The 12,952-nt window shown below is 44.1% G+C and overlaps 1 protein-coding gene across 4 annotated transcripts in view; it reads left to right on the top strand.

The window, feature by feature from the left end:
• Positions 1-12,952, top strand: part of ADAMTS17 (ADAM metallopeptidase with thrombospondin type 1 motif 17) — a 355,712-nt gene that overhangs the window by 84,301 nt on the left and 258,459 nt on the right. For all 4 annotated transcript variants that reach the window (XM_033852069.2, XM_033852070.2, XM_073801336.1 and 1 more), the window contains exons 5-7: positions 3,793-3,876; positions 4,584-4,741; positions 12,147-12,190. In XM_033852069.2, coding sequence (XP_033707960.1) covers positions 3,793-3,876; positions 4,584-4,741; positions 12,147-12,190 — 286 coding nt within the window. The remainder of the gene's footprint in view (positions 1-3,792; positions 3,877-4,583; positions 4,742-12,146; positions 12,191-12,952) is intronic.

Consider the following 12,952-nt stretch of genomic DNA (forward strand, 5'->3'; position numbering starts at 1 on the left):
CCCCTGTTGCCCAGCCAGGGGAGCCCTGCAGTGTGCTGCTGGCAGTGGGTCTACCCACTTGGCCCCCAGGCTGCCAAGGAAATGTGACAAATGAAGCTGGGGCTCTGAACACTTGCCAGGATGCAGCCAGAGCTGGATGCAGGAGACAGACTTTCCAGACAATTGGTTGTGCTGTTCCCTGCCCATCCAGGTGTCTCCCTAAACATCATGGGGCCGCTGCCTCCAAGACTCTCCTGAGTGTGAATTTCCATGGCAGAGGAGAACAGGGAGACTTCCTTACATGTCTTTGAGGCCTGCTGCTTTGTGTTCTGTGGCTGTCGTCGGATTCTCGTCTGGCTCGCCCGGCTCGGCACTGGGCCTTGAGGGAGATACTGTGTGTCTGCCTGGCCCTGCGCTCTGCTGGGCTTTGTGGGAGCATTGTCTATTCAGGTGACAAGGTGCTTTAGCTGTGGTCGCTTCTGCCTGCTCTTCTGAACGTGGGCATCCCAGTTACACATCAAGGGGGGGTACCTTCCGGCAGGCTTACTAGAGAACGTTGTTCAGAGCATGAAGCTTCTTGTCTTAAATTAATTAATGAAAAAGTTTTAATTTGGTAAAATACACATAACAGGATTTACCATATAGTCATTTTTAAGTATACAGTTCAGTATCATTAATTATATTCACATTGTTGTGCAGTCAAACCTTAGAACTTTGTCATCTGGCAAGACGGAAACTCTACACTCATTAAACAACAGTTCCCCATCTCACCCTCCGTCCCAGCCTCTAGAGCATGAAGCTTTTCTCCCCCTCCAGCTCACATATTTTTTGTGTATTTGCTCCAAGAAAAGTACCTGAGCCTTTTGGGGTCACGATACATGGGATGTGCAGAACTGTCCTCAGCCGGAGAGCGGGGGATTCTGATGAGGGAGTTTGTTTCTATAGCTTTGTCCTTCCTGAAACTTGCATCATTCCATTCAGGCTCTGTTCTTTATGCTGCTTTCAGGGGGCGTGTCAGAACATCACTGAGAATTGCTTTCCTGTGTTATTGCTTTAAACCCACAATATTCTTTAATGTCTTTGGCTGCCATTGCTGTTACAGGCATTGTTTAGATTGCACCTTGAAACCCTGTGTGACTTGAATTTTCTCCCTCATAATTTCAAGTTTTCATTCTTTCTAGTTTTCATGTTTTGAATTGAGGTTTTCCAATTTGGGCCCAATCCTAAGGCTGAATATTTCTGGAAAAATTTGATTTACAGCCGTTGGGTGGTTCTCAGAAAAAAGGAAAAAGTTATGTGCTTTTCCCTTCTTCACCCAGGTTTAAGGATAGGTAGTTAAGGTATGACTTCAGAATTGGCCTACAGATGGTCTAGTATAAAAAAAATGACTGCAATTTTGTCCTTGAGGAAAGAAAAAGTTTTGGGAGGGGGTAGTGAGAACAGAATAACTGAATATGTTGTATTTTTCCTTGTGGGAAAGAATATTAAATTACACAAAGATTCTGTTTTGCTTTAATAATAGTTTTCAAAGAGAAAAATCCAAGCACTGACACAGCTAATTCCTTTGTCACACAGATGCTCAAGCACTGTGCGTGCCTGGCTTCTGCCGCTTGTGTGCCCGACGCCGTGTCCAGCTTCACATGGCCTGAATTAACTGTGGCCACGCTGTTGGCTGTGGTCATTGCTTTATGTTGCTGCTGATGTACTGGAGAGAAAATTTTAATGCCCCTGCTAGAAAATTCTCCCTCTGGATTATGTCTGTCAGGAAAAAAAAGCATATTCAAAACCAAGTGAAATAAGTTAGACAGAGAAAAACAAACACTGTATGATTTCACTTATATGTGGAATCTAAAAAACCTGAACTCATAGATACAGAAAACATATTGGTGGTTCCCAGAGGTGGGGGGTAGGGGTATGGGTAGAGGTGGTCAAAAGGTGCAAGCTTTTATTTGTAAGATAAATAAGGTCTGGAGATGTAAGATACAGCATGGTGACTATAGTTAACAGTACTGTATGGTATATTTGAAAGTTGCTAAGAGAGTAGGTCTTAAAAGTTATTTCACAAGAAAAACAATTGTAATTATGTGAGGTGATGGATGTTAACAACTTATTGTGGTAATCATTTTGAGATATGTATATATTATATATACTATGATATATAGTATAATATATATAATCATGTTTTATACCTGAGCCTAATACAATGTTGTATATCAATTATATATCAATAACACTGAAGAAAGGGACATAATGAAACAAAATATTTTCCCAATTTAAAAAGAAAAGGGGGCTTCCCTGGTGGCGCAGTGGTTGAGAGTCTGCCTGCCGATGCAGGGGACATGGGTTCGTGCCCCAGTCTGGGAAGATCCCACATGCCGGGGAGCGGCTGGGCCCGTGAGCCATGGCCACTGAGCCTGTGCGTCCGGAGCCTGTGCTCCGCAACGGGAGAGGCCACAACAGTGAGAGGCCCACGTACCGCAAAAAAAAAAAAAAAAAAAAAAAAAAAAAAGCGAATATTTAAAAGATTTTTATCTCTTCCCTCTATATCTTACACTACTACTCTCATCACCTACTCCATTGTACCTCCCTGAATCCTGCTCTCTCCTGAGAAGGAACTCAGGAGGATCGTAATGATCTGGGGGTCCTCAAATCCTATGGTTCTCTTCTGTCTACGTCACCTTTCATTCCTTTGCCTTACTTGAGTTTTCCTATCTCTCTTCTCCTTGAATCCTTTGATTTCTTGATGTTGAGATCCTTATAATTAAGTTCTACCAACAAGAGGTGCAAAACTGAGAGGGGCGTATCCTTTTCTGTTACTATAACTTTATTTCACTGACAATCTTTGGTTAGAATGAGGAATTCAGGGAAAAAAGGAATATGGCCTTTTTGGCTGGACAATCTGGATATGGATTGTAGTCATAGTTGACTGGCAGCGGGTCTCGAGCTGGTGGCTTTATGTCACTGAGTCGAGGTTGGTAGAGACACCAACCTTGATGGGTTGTGATGAGGGTTAGAGAAGATACAAGTTGACACGTGGCAGATGACCACAGGCATGGACCTCCCCCATCCTTTCATAAAGATCCCCTTCACCTTCCCGCAGGAAACACCAGAATCAGCAGACATCCATTTCTGTTTTTCAAAATCACCTGTCCTATACATTTTTTTCAACCAACTGATTTCCAGTTTATCTTTGCATGTATATGTTTTTATGCACACGTGTGTGTGATTCCAGAGTTTTCTGTTTTACTTGTTTCTCTTGAGGAATTTATATTTATGGGAGTTTTTTGGACTCAGAAGGCCTTTTAAATAAAATCTGGGCTATATATCTCACATAAATGTATTTTTTTGTTCCAATAAGACTTTATTATGAACATTGAAATTGGAATTTCATATAATTACTCTTCTTTAGATTTTTTTTGTACTGCAAGAACACAGTTTAAAAATTTTTTTTAATTAATATAGTTTTTAATGAATAGAATGTATATTTCATTTTATAAATAAATACATTTATATTTTATTCATTTATATTTTGTGTTTTAGATTTATAGGAAAATTGAACAGGTAGTACAGAGAGTTCCCATACACAATTTCCCCTATTATTGACATTTTACATTAGTGTGGTATGTTTGTTATAACTAATGGACCAATATTGTTACATTGTTATTAACTCAAGTCCATAGTTTGTGCAGATGTCCTTAGTTTTCACCTACTATCTTTTCTTTGTTCCAGGATCCCATCCAGGATACCGCTGTTGTTGTTGTTTTTATTTTTGTATTTATATCTCTATCTATTTCTTTTTTTCTCTCTTGACAGGTATTCAATATGTTTCAGCACCAGAGCCTTGGAATTAAAGTTAACATTCAAGTTACCAAGCTTGTCCTGCTACGACAGCGTCCTGTAAGTCCCCATCGGCACAGTAATGGAAAATGTAACTGGTCTCCAGCCTTCCTAGTTGCTGTTGAGCGCTGAGGAGGAGTCCAAGTGTTGTATTTTATCCTCCTTCCCTGGCTTTGCAGATGGCAACACTGTGCCCTGGGCCAGGGACCAGGGATGCCTGGTGCGAGGAGGACAGGTGCTGTTACTGGAGGCTTGGTGTGCGGTTAATCTGCTCAGAATCTCAGGGGAACCCTGAGCAGTGGGCCTGTGTGCCTCCCTCCTTCACTCCCACATGTTTCATGGGTGAAAAGTTGATGGTGAGGTCTTTGGAATCATGGCTATTCTTCTGGAGCTATACCTGAGCTTCAGGCCAAATTTGGGTGCCCTGTAGCATCATTTTCTGGTCTTTTGATTGAGTGCATTTCCTTATGAAAGTGTTACCTACAGAGTTAAGCAGTGAACGTGAGAACGTTGGGTGTGCTGTTCAGTTTGCCAAAAAGAAGAAAGCTTTTCTTTAATGACATAGTCTTCATTCGAACTTATAGATAAGGCCCCTGATGGCCTCTCTCTGGGTCTCTGCATCTTCCTACCAGCATTGTGGGCAGGTGACATTGAATGACGCCCCGGCGAGCAACTGTCTCCACCTTAACATCCACACTGTGGTCTGAGCATGAACTCTGGCTTCCCTGGGCATTTGCTTCTGTAACTGCCCCCCTGATTTCTTTTAGGCCAAATTGTCCATTGGGCATCATGGTGAGCGGTCCCTGGAGAGCTTCTGTCACTGGCAGAATGAGGAGTATGGAGGCGCACGGTACCTCGGCAACAATCAGGTTCCAGGAGGCAAGGACGATACGCCCCCCGTGGATGCTGCTGTATTCGTGACCAGGTAAAACTAGACTCTGCCCGGAGCTGCAAAGGAGAAAGGGAGGGCATTTTCCATTGGAGAGGACAGATGGCAATTTGCTAGGAATTCAGGCTTGGAAATCATGAATTTCCTTTGGGTCACATGTCCGAACCTTGGATTCCTCTTCAGTAAGATGGGGATAAATGATAGTCCTACTTCCAAGGTGTGAGGATTAAATGAGCACAGGAAGCACTTCTCACAGTGCCTGGCCCAAAGTAAGGACACAAGTGTTAGCTATTATTATTGCTATTCTTATCATTAATATAAAACTACGGAAATCCTAGTTACCCAAGACTCTTAAAACTTCCAAGAAAACTCATCTACTATCTCTTCCCAGCACCAAATATAATGCTTACTGGAAAGAGCTCATCTGTGTTTGAGGCTGCTTCCAAAGTGGGAGAAGTGAATACCCTGATTTTCCTGTGGAGAGAAGTCCATGCAAGCGTGTGGGTGCTGTGCACAGCCCATCCATGGGCACTTTTGGGACAACAGCAGTGGGCAGAGATGCCTGTGGAATTCACGTAGAGGCTCCATTTGAAGCAAGAAGCTGAGTTTCTTTATAGGCTACAGAGCTGGACTTACTCTTCCTGACTGAGAGGGAAGCCAAGGAGCCCGGCAGTGGACAATAGAAACCAAAGGCAGCTTTCTATGCAGATAGCAGCAATGTTATTTTAGTTTTCTAGGGCTGCAGTAACAAATTACCACAAAATGGGTGGCTTAAACAACAGAAATTTATTTTCTCACAGTTTTGGAGGCCAGGAGTCTGAAATCAAGGTGAGGGCAGGGCCGTGTCTCTCTGAAGGCTCAGGAGGGGAGGATCCTTCCGCCTTCTTCCTAACTTCCGGTGGTTGCTGCAATCCTGGGCATCCCTTGTCTTGTAGATGCATCACTCCAGTCTCCTCCTTCGTCACATGGTGTTCTCCCTGTGCCCACATTTCCTTCTTCGTGTAAGGACACCAGTCGTTGGATTGGGGCCCAGCTTAATCCAGTGTGACCTCATCTTAACTTGATTACATCTGCAGTGACCCTCTTTCCAAATAAGATTACATTCACAGGGACTGGGTGTGGGGTTAGGACTTGAAAGTATCTTTTGGGGGACACAGTTCAACCCATGATAGGTATAGATGTGGCTATTTCATTTTTTCCCTATGTCTCAAATCTCTGTTAGAAAAATGGATTTTCCTTGGTTGTTTTACTTCAAAGATGTAAATAAAATGTGTTATGTGTTCACACCAAAATCCCCTTTTAGAAAATATGTGGAAATGTTTTGTGATAATTTAATCCATTAGGTTAAAATACAAAATTTTATTTTTTTGAATGAATATATCAACTTTGAATTTTAAGATTTTTTTTTTAATTTATAGAAACTACTTCCAAAATTACATGCTTTCTTTTTCTCCGAGTTCAGAGAAAGGGAACAGTTTACCATGTCTTTAGCTTAAAGATAGCCTGCCCTTCTAAGAAGAGTTAAATCTGGTTTAAGACTTTGGTTTTGAGTCCAGAAGGGCTCTTATTTTGCATCTCTTGGGCCATAAACAACAAGCCCCTGGCCTGATGACATCCTGAAGGTAGCTGGGGATGATCTGTGACCCCAGCTTCAGGCACCCTGTACCAGGCAATGTAGCACCCTAGGGTTCTCCTCTTAAAAAAACCCAGAACATGCACATTGCCACCATCAGACACCAACTAGATGCCTCATCACTCTTGTAGATGATTCATCAATTGCCAACCCTAAAGGGTTAAAATGTGATCTGTAGCTCACTGATCCATTATGAGAACACTTGCTGCTTCTACAGGATGTGATTAAATGTATAATGGAACATTTGAGAAGTCTATTCAATAATTCTGATTGCCAACATTGGCTGGTCTACCAGGAACCAAGGACAAGGCGTGAGCATGACCTTGTACTTGCCTTAGATCTGGGTTTGCCCACCCTGGTGAGTGCTGGGAAGCCCTAGGTACCACCTCTCCCAGCAGCTCTGGCTCCCACACTCACTGGCCAGAGGCTGCCATGGCTCAAGGCACTTTGAAATAGCTTTTGGAGCCTATGGGGCTTTCCATAAAGCACTGAGGATTACAGTATTGGTCTTATGGCTACCACCCTTTGAGAGTGGATTTGATTTGTGGGGCAGGCAGAAGTCCTTGGAAACCATATCTATATGTGACTATAAATTAATGTGATTGATTTTCCAAATGATAATTAAATGAGGACTAAAGACCTTTCCTAGAGAGGAGCTCTAAATAACATCATCTTTGGAATATGCAGCTAAACGTCCAAGGTTATTACTTTGAAAGTGGTTTGTGTAAATACTATATCAAATGTATAAATTCTGGTGTTTTGTTAAAAATAATAACCTATGGGAATTTTCCCTGTATTGCTTCTTTGCTTTCCTGCTGTTTCCTTTCTTGTCTGGGTAGAGAAAACACTTGCAAGTGATCTTGGTTTGGGAACGACTAACTTTTTTCCAGAGGCAGTAGATGTTACCAAAATTAGTGTAGACAAAACTTCTGGGTTAGCCTTTTTACAAAACGCCATCAGAGAGACTGAAGGCACCCTCAGCCTGAGAATGCTGTCCATTAGGCTTTATATTTTCCTTTCTCTTTTTCCTGTCTCCTAACAGCTTATTTACCATACTGGAAATATTTTTGCATAAAAATGTTCTTTACATCTCACACCCATTAGGATGCCTGAGTTTTTAAAAAAACTGAAACAACAGAAAATAACAAGTGTTGGTGAGGATGTGGAAACATTGGAACCCTTGTACCCTGTTGGTAGGAATGTAAAATGGTACAGCCACTGTGGAAAACAGTATGCAATTCCTCCAAAAATTAAAAATAGAACTACCATATGATCCAGCAACTCCACTTCTGGGTATATATCCAAAAGGATTTTGAAGAAATTCATACACCTATATTCATAGTAGCATTAGTAATAATAGATAAAATGTGGAAGCAACCCAAGTGTCCATCAGTGGATAAATGAGTAAACGAAATGTGGTGTTTCCATACAAATGGAATATTATTCAGCCTTAAGAAGGAAGGAAATTCTAACACTAGTTACAACGTGGATGAACCTGGAGGACATTTTGCTGAGTGAAACAAACCAGTCATAAAAGGACAAATCCTTTGTGATCCCACTTATATGACATACCTAGAAAGTTAAATTCATTGAGACAGAAATGGTAGTGGCCAGGAGCTGTGGGGAGGAGGGAATAGGGAGCTGTTTAATGGATATAGAATTTCACTTTTGCAAGATGAAAAGAGTTCTGGAGATTAGTTGCACAGCAATGTGAATATACTCAACACTACAGAACTGTGAACTTAATAATGGTTAAGATGGTAAATTTTACGTGTATTTTACCACAATAAAAAACTTTTAAAATGTTCTTTTCTAACTAAGCACATTGAAGGGGGTGGTTCTGATTGCAAGCGGGTGTTTCTGAGTGGGGAGGCTGGGGAGGCAGATGCCTTGTGGCCCGGGAAAGCCAGGTTTCTTCAGATGCAGGCAGAGCCAATGCGAAGGCCTCCATCCCGCTCTGTCACCTGTGGCCAGCCCAGGACCCTGTGTTGTCCCTCTCCATTTCGAGCCATCTTGATCCCTCTCACTTCTGTGGGGAGCTGCTGGACTGAACTGATTGGTGCCGTCTGTCCTCTGGGTCCTCACAGACGTTAAACTCAAGACCTCCCATGAGGATGGGGTGGCAGTGATGGAGTCGGGGCTGGAAGCCAATTTGGCTGAGAAGCATCGTTTAATAATTAGAGGCTGAGAGCTGCAGTTCCTTAGGTTGGGATAATAATGGACTGATGTTTTCACAGGGAAATTGGGTGTGAGGCAGTTGCTGCTCTGGAGAAGCAGTCCTTTCCTCCCAGAGTAATCCAAGCTGAGGGTCTAATTGGAGGCCGCACAGGCCAACGGTGTTTAGGGGCCGGCGTCCTCAGGTCTTGGGACTGGCTGATGTGAGGGTTTCTTCTCTTTTTGTTTTCCTTCCGGGCTGTGGCTGAGCCCGAGAGTGTATCCTCCTGGACGCCCACCAACCATACAGATGGCCAGTTGCCAAGATGTGAGCATGACATCGCGTCCAACAGAAGCTGCTGAGCAGGGAGCGGCGGGAGCTGCATATCCAGCAGCTGCAGCCGTGTGTAGGGCCAGCAAAGACCTCTTAGTAGACTGAGTTTGGGGGCCATATGGGACCCGCACAGACTGGACTTCAGGGGACTTCAACACCTGGCACAGCCTTGCCTTTGGCTCCACATGTCCTCCAGAAAGCCAGGAATTTTACCCCGCAAACCCAGGTCTATTCTCCTGGGAGACACCTGGAGCAACATGCATGGCCAGCCCAGAGTGCGACCACCAGGATGTCCAGCTGTCCCTCCACCTTCCCTTCCCATGTAATTCCACCCAGTCCCAGGGACGGTCCTCCCTCAACCTTTGGCCTTGCTCATGTGACAGCTTGGTGGGTACCTGTGGTGTTACGTTTTTCTGGGTTTCCAAACACAGGGGAGAGACAAGGCCACTGATGAGCTGACAGGGCACATTGAAAGTGATCTGGAAATGTATGCCGGTCGTTTAGTAAAGGAGCCAGTATTCATTAAACCCCAACTGTATGCCAGGCAATAGGTTATCCACAGGACTAGCTATGTAACTTGTGGTTCCCAGTGCAGAATGAAAACTCGGGACCCCATGTTAAAAAATTCTTAAGAATTTCAAGATGTTGAGAGCAGAGCGGTAAAGCAGGTTGGGGGATGGGAGGCTTCTGAGTGAGGGGCCTGCGTGATGGCACAGCTCACACATCCACGGAGCCCACTCTGGCCTGTAGATCTGCGCAGCCTTCCTTCTGTTGAGGAACAAACAGCAGAATGTGAATGTGAACAGACTGAGAGGCTGGAGAGCTGCATTGGTACCTTTTTTTTTGATTCCCCAGTTGACCCCTGCAGCCCCAACATGTGGGTTTGGCATGAGTTTGCAGTGGGAGCCAGGGTACCTGGAGATGAAGGTGACCCTGCAGGCAGAAGACTTGCTTTTCTTTTTCTGAGAAAGGACCTTGAACAGGCAGGGGAGAGAAGATTCAAATTTTGGCGACCCTTTCAAGCCAGGCCTCTAATTGAGCTTGACTCACATATGGTGAGCCCACCATATGTCCTCCCACTTCCTTAGGAGAAACAGTGGGTGACGCTGCAGCGTCCATCACTTGAGACCACACATTTCCTTCCAGGGAAGCCGGGGGATGAGAGAACACACAATGCCCTGTTAGCCATCTTCCTCCAAGCTGGCCAGAGAGACAGCTAGAAGGAGCTGGGGCCAGTCCCCTCAGCAGCCCTGTTCAGTCTGTTTAGTTCTCTTCTGTGGGACTGATGGCCACACACCCTTTCTCCCTTTGCCCAGGTGAGGCAATGCGATGATGCTTTCAACACTTTTAGTTGCTCAATCTGGGAAACCCTGGAGCAAGATCTCAGGCCAGTCTGGTGTGGGTGTGTGTGTGTGTGTGTGTGTGTGTGTGTGTGTGTGTGTGTGTGTGTGTGTGTGTGTGTGTGTGTGTCAGATCAAGAATGTTGAGTTGGGCTGTTTTTATTTGTTTGTTTTCTTCTCTGCCTGTGTGTCTTCCTTGCCACCCTCTACTGCCTGTTAATTAGTCTTCTGAAAGGTCGTCCTTGACAGAAAAATCAAGGCACGAATCTTCCATTTTCCTATGGCTATTCCATCTCCATTTCTATGGAGGCTCCCTTGATCTTGGAGGGGGTTATGAAAAGCCTGAGGGTCTTGAAGCCTTCCTTTTTCCTTTGTTAAAATTATTTTAAAATCGATTACCAAAATATATACGTTCATTATGAAAAAATTAGAGACGCAGTCAGCAAAACCCATGTGGGCTGCTTAGTTGATTGGCCCAGCTCCTTCTAGCTGTCTCTCTGGCCAGCTTCAGGGCCACCTCTTCAAAGCTGTCACACCCATGCCAGCTGCCCTTTCCTCTGGGCTCACAGGATGTCCAGGGTGCCTGGCAAGACTTCTTGGCCTGAGGCAGTGGCCTGGACCAGGAAATTCTGTACATCAGAACCCCAAGTGGAATCTTTTAAACCTACAGATCTGGCCTCTGCGGGTCTAGTGGGTGGGTAGAGTCTTTGACAACTTTCAGGCCAGCCTGAAGCAGAGCCAGGGAACAAGCAGGTTTTGCTCCACTCACATGGACATTCACGTAGTGCTGAGAGGCGTTAGACATGGGTTACATTATGGAGGCAAATAGGATAGAATGTGCTGTGGTTTGGAGTGGAGGTAAAAGGAAAGCTGATGATATTACATTACCTTCTTGTCATTGTCCCCAGTGTGAATGGCAGATCAGATCCTTCCGTGAGAATAGATTTTTGACAGAGAATAGGAGAGGAATTGAGGACACTGAATGCCGAGGTGGGGATGGAGTGTCAGAAAGGGGAAGGTATTATCTCATGAGGGAAGGCGATGTGTGACCCATCCAGGACCTGCCACTTTCACTGACAACTTTGCTTAGTGCCAGCCTGACCCATTTTTCTTCCCAGAGAATTTTTTAAAAGTGAAATGAGAAGAGGTGCCTTCAGAGCACACCTTTTCAACCTGAAACTGCACTGGAGTGTGTTTAGAGAGATGCAGATGAGTGGGTGCTTTCTACCAGTCCCCACGGTATGCCATGAGAAGATGAACTGCTGTTCTCACCCAGTCCTGGGCAAGATACCTCCCCAGCCAGCGCTCTGGTCAGCTCCCAACTAGGGAACTTATGGGCAGAATAGTGGGAATGCTCTGGTTTTGGAAAAGAATGGCCCAGATTCCTCATTTCATACCTCACAGGCCAGAGGAAGGCCATTGTACTTGCAGAACCGAGGCTGGAACAGATTTCGAGCATCTTTGCTGTTTCATTTGTCCACAGCCACACACCTGGGAGATCCTAGGGAGCTTTAAAGAATATAAGTTTTAGAAAAGACTTTTTTGTTGTGTTCTCATGTAAGTGATACATGGTCATTCCAGCATCTAAAACCAGTTGCTGCCCAACTGGTAGAGTAATTTAGGAAGTCACTATAGTTTGATGATATTGACTAATAATGATCTCTGATACATGACTTGGTAAACATCTTCTGAAACTTTCAGCGTTGGAAGGAGTCCTTCCAGCAACTGAGTGTTATTTATGGAATATTTCAGCTGTGAAAGGAGGATCTTACATGGGGTAACTGGGCCTACCAGTTGGAAATGTGGTTAATCTTGGCAAACGCTGCTAGTTATTTTTCATTATAACAGGTGGCAACTAAAGTGATAACTTTGTTATGGGCAAGATGAGTAATCAAGATTAATTAGACTAATTGACAATGTTTTCTTCTCCCATTCTTGGAGGTACTACACATCTGACTTTCTTTTTTTAAAATTTTTTAGGACAGATTTCTGCGTACACAAAGATGAACCTTGTGACACCGTTGGTAAGTTTAGAGTTAAAATAGTAACTCTATACCCTGTGATAATGTGGACACTTGATAACACAGTCTGAAGGAGCCATCCTCAAACAAACTCTGCCTTTTCTGTTACCTCTTTTTGGTAAATTTGGTTTCTGATTTTATTTTACTTTTCGTCTTTCCTAAAAAGTTTTGTAGTTGCTTATGGCAGAAGGCATCTAGACAAAGGGTTAGTAAGGAAGATATGAAAAGTTCAACCAAAGGAAGGAACCCTCAGGCTGTCCCGAAGTGACTGTAGTTGGGTTGCATTTGTCTCTGAGCCTCTTGATCACCAGTGCAGGAGGGGGACCTCGCTGAATTACATGATTGTCATGAGACATAAGCTTCACCAAGTGTCATAAGAGGTGAAGGGTTGTGGGACTAGTGTCCTTCCACAGCCTTGGCATCAGGCTCATCGCTTTCTGGTCAAACGGAAGTGATGCTGACACGTAGTGCTGGCAAACAGTTTCCCTCTCCCCCTGCCCTTCTACCTACACCTCCTCCCCCACCTTCCCCTTCACTTGCCATTTCCTTTCTCTCCTATCTTTAGTTATATCTGGCTTGCTCTTGAGCTCTAATAGGTTTCAAATTGGAACCAGTCTTTGAGTGTAGGAATAGAGCACTTGGTTAACAGAAACCAATTTTGTCTGCTATAGCACAAACCTCTATTCACTAAGAGGTTGATATATTGCACCACCAAAAGCAAGGTTTGGAATTGAATGTGCTTAGAATTGTAGGAAAATTGAAGGA

The sequence above is a fragment of the Tursiops truncatus genome, chromosome 2 (assembly GCF_011762595.2).
Source record: "Tursiops truncatus isolate mTurTru1 chromosome 2, mTurTru1.mat.Y, whole genome shotgun sequence".
In the NCBI taxonomy this organism is placed as follows: domain Eukaryota; kingdom Metazoa; phylum Chordata; class Mammalia; order Artiodactyla; family Delphinidae; genus Tursiops; species Tursiops truncatus.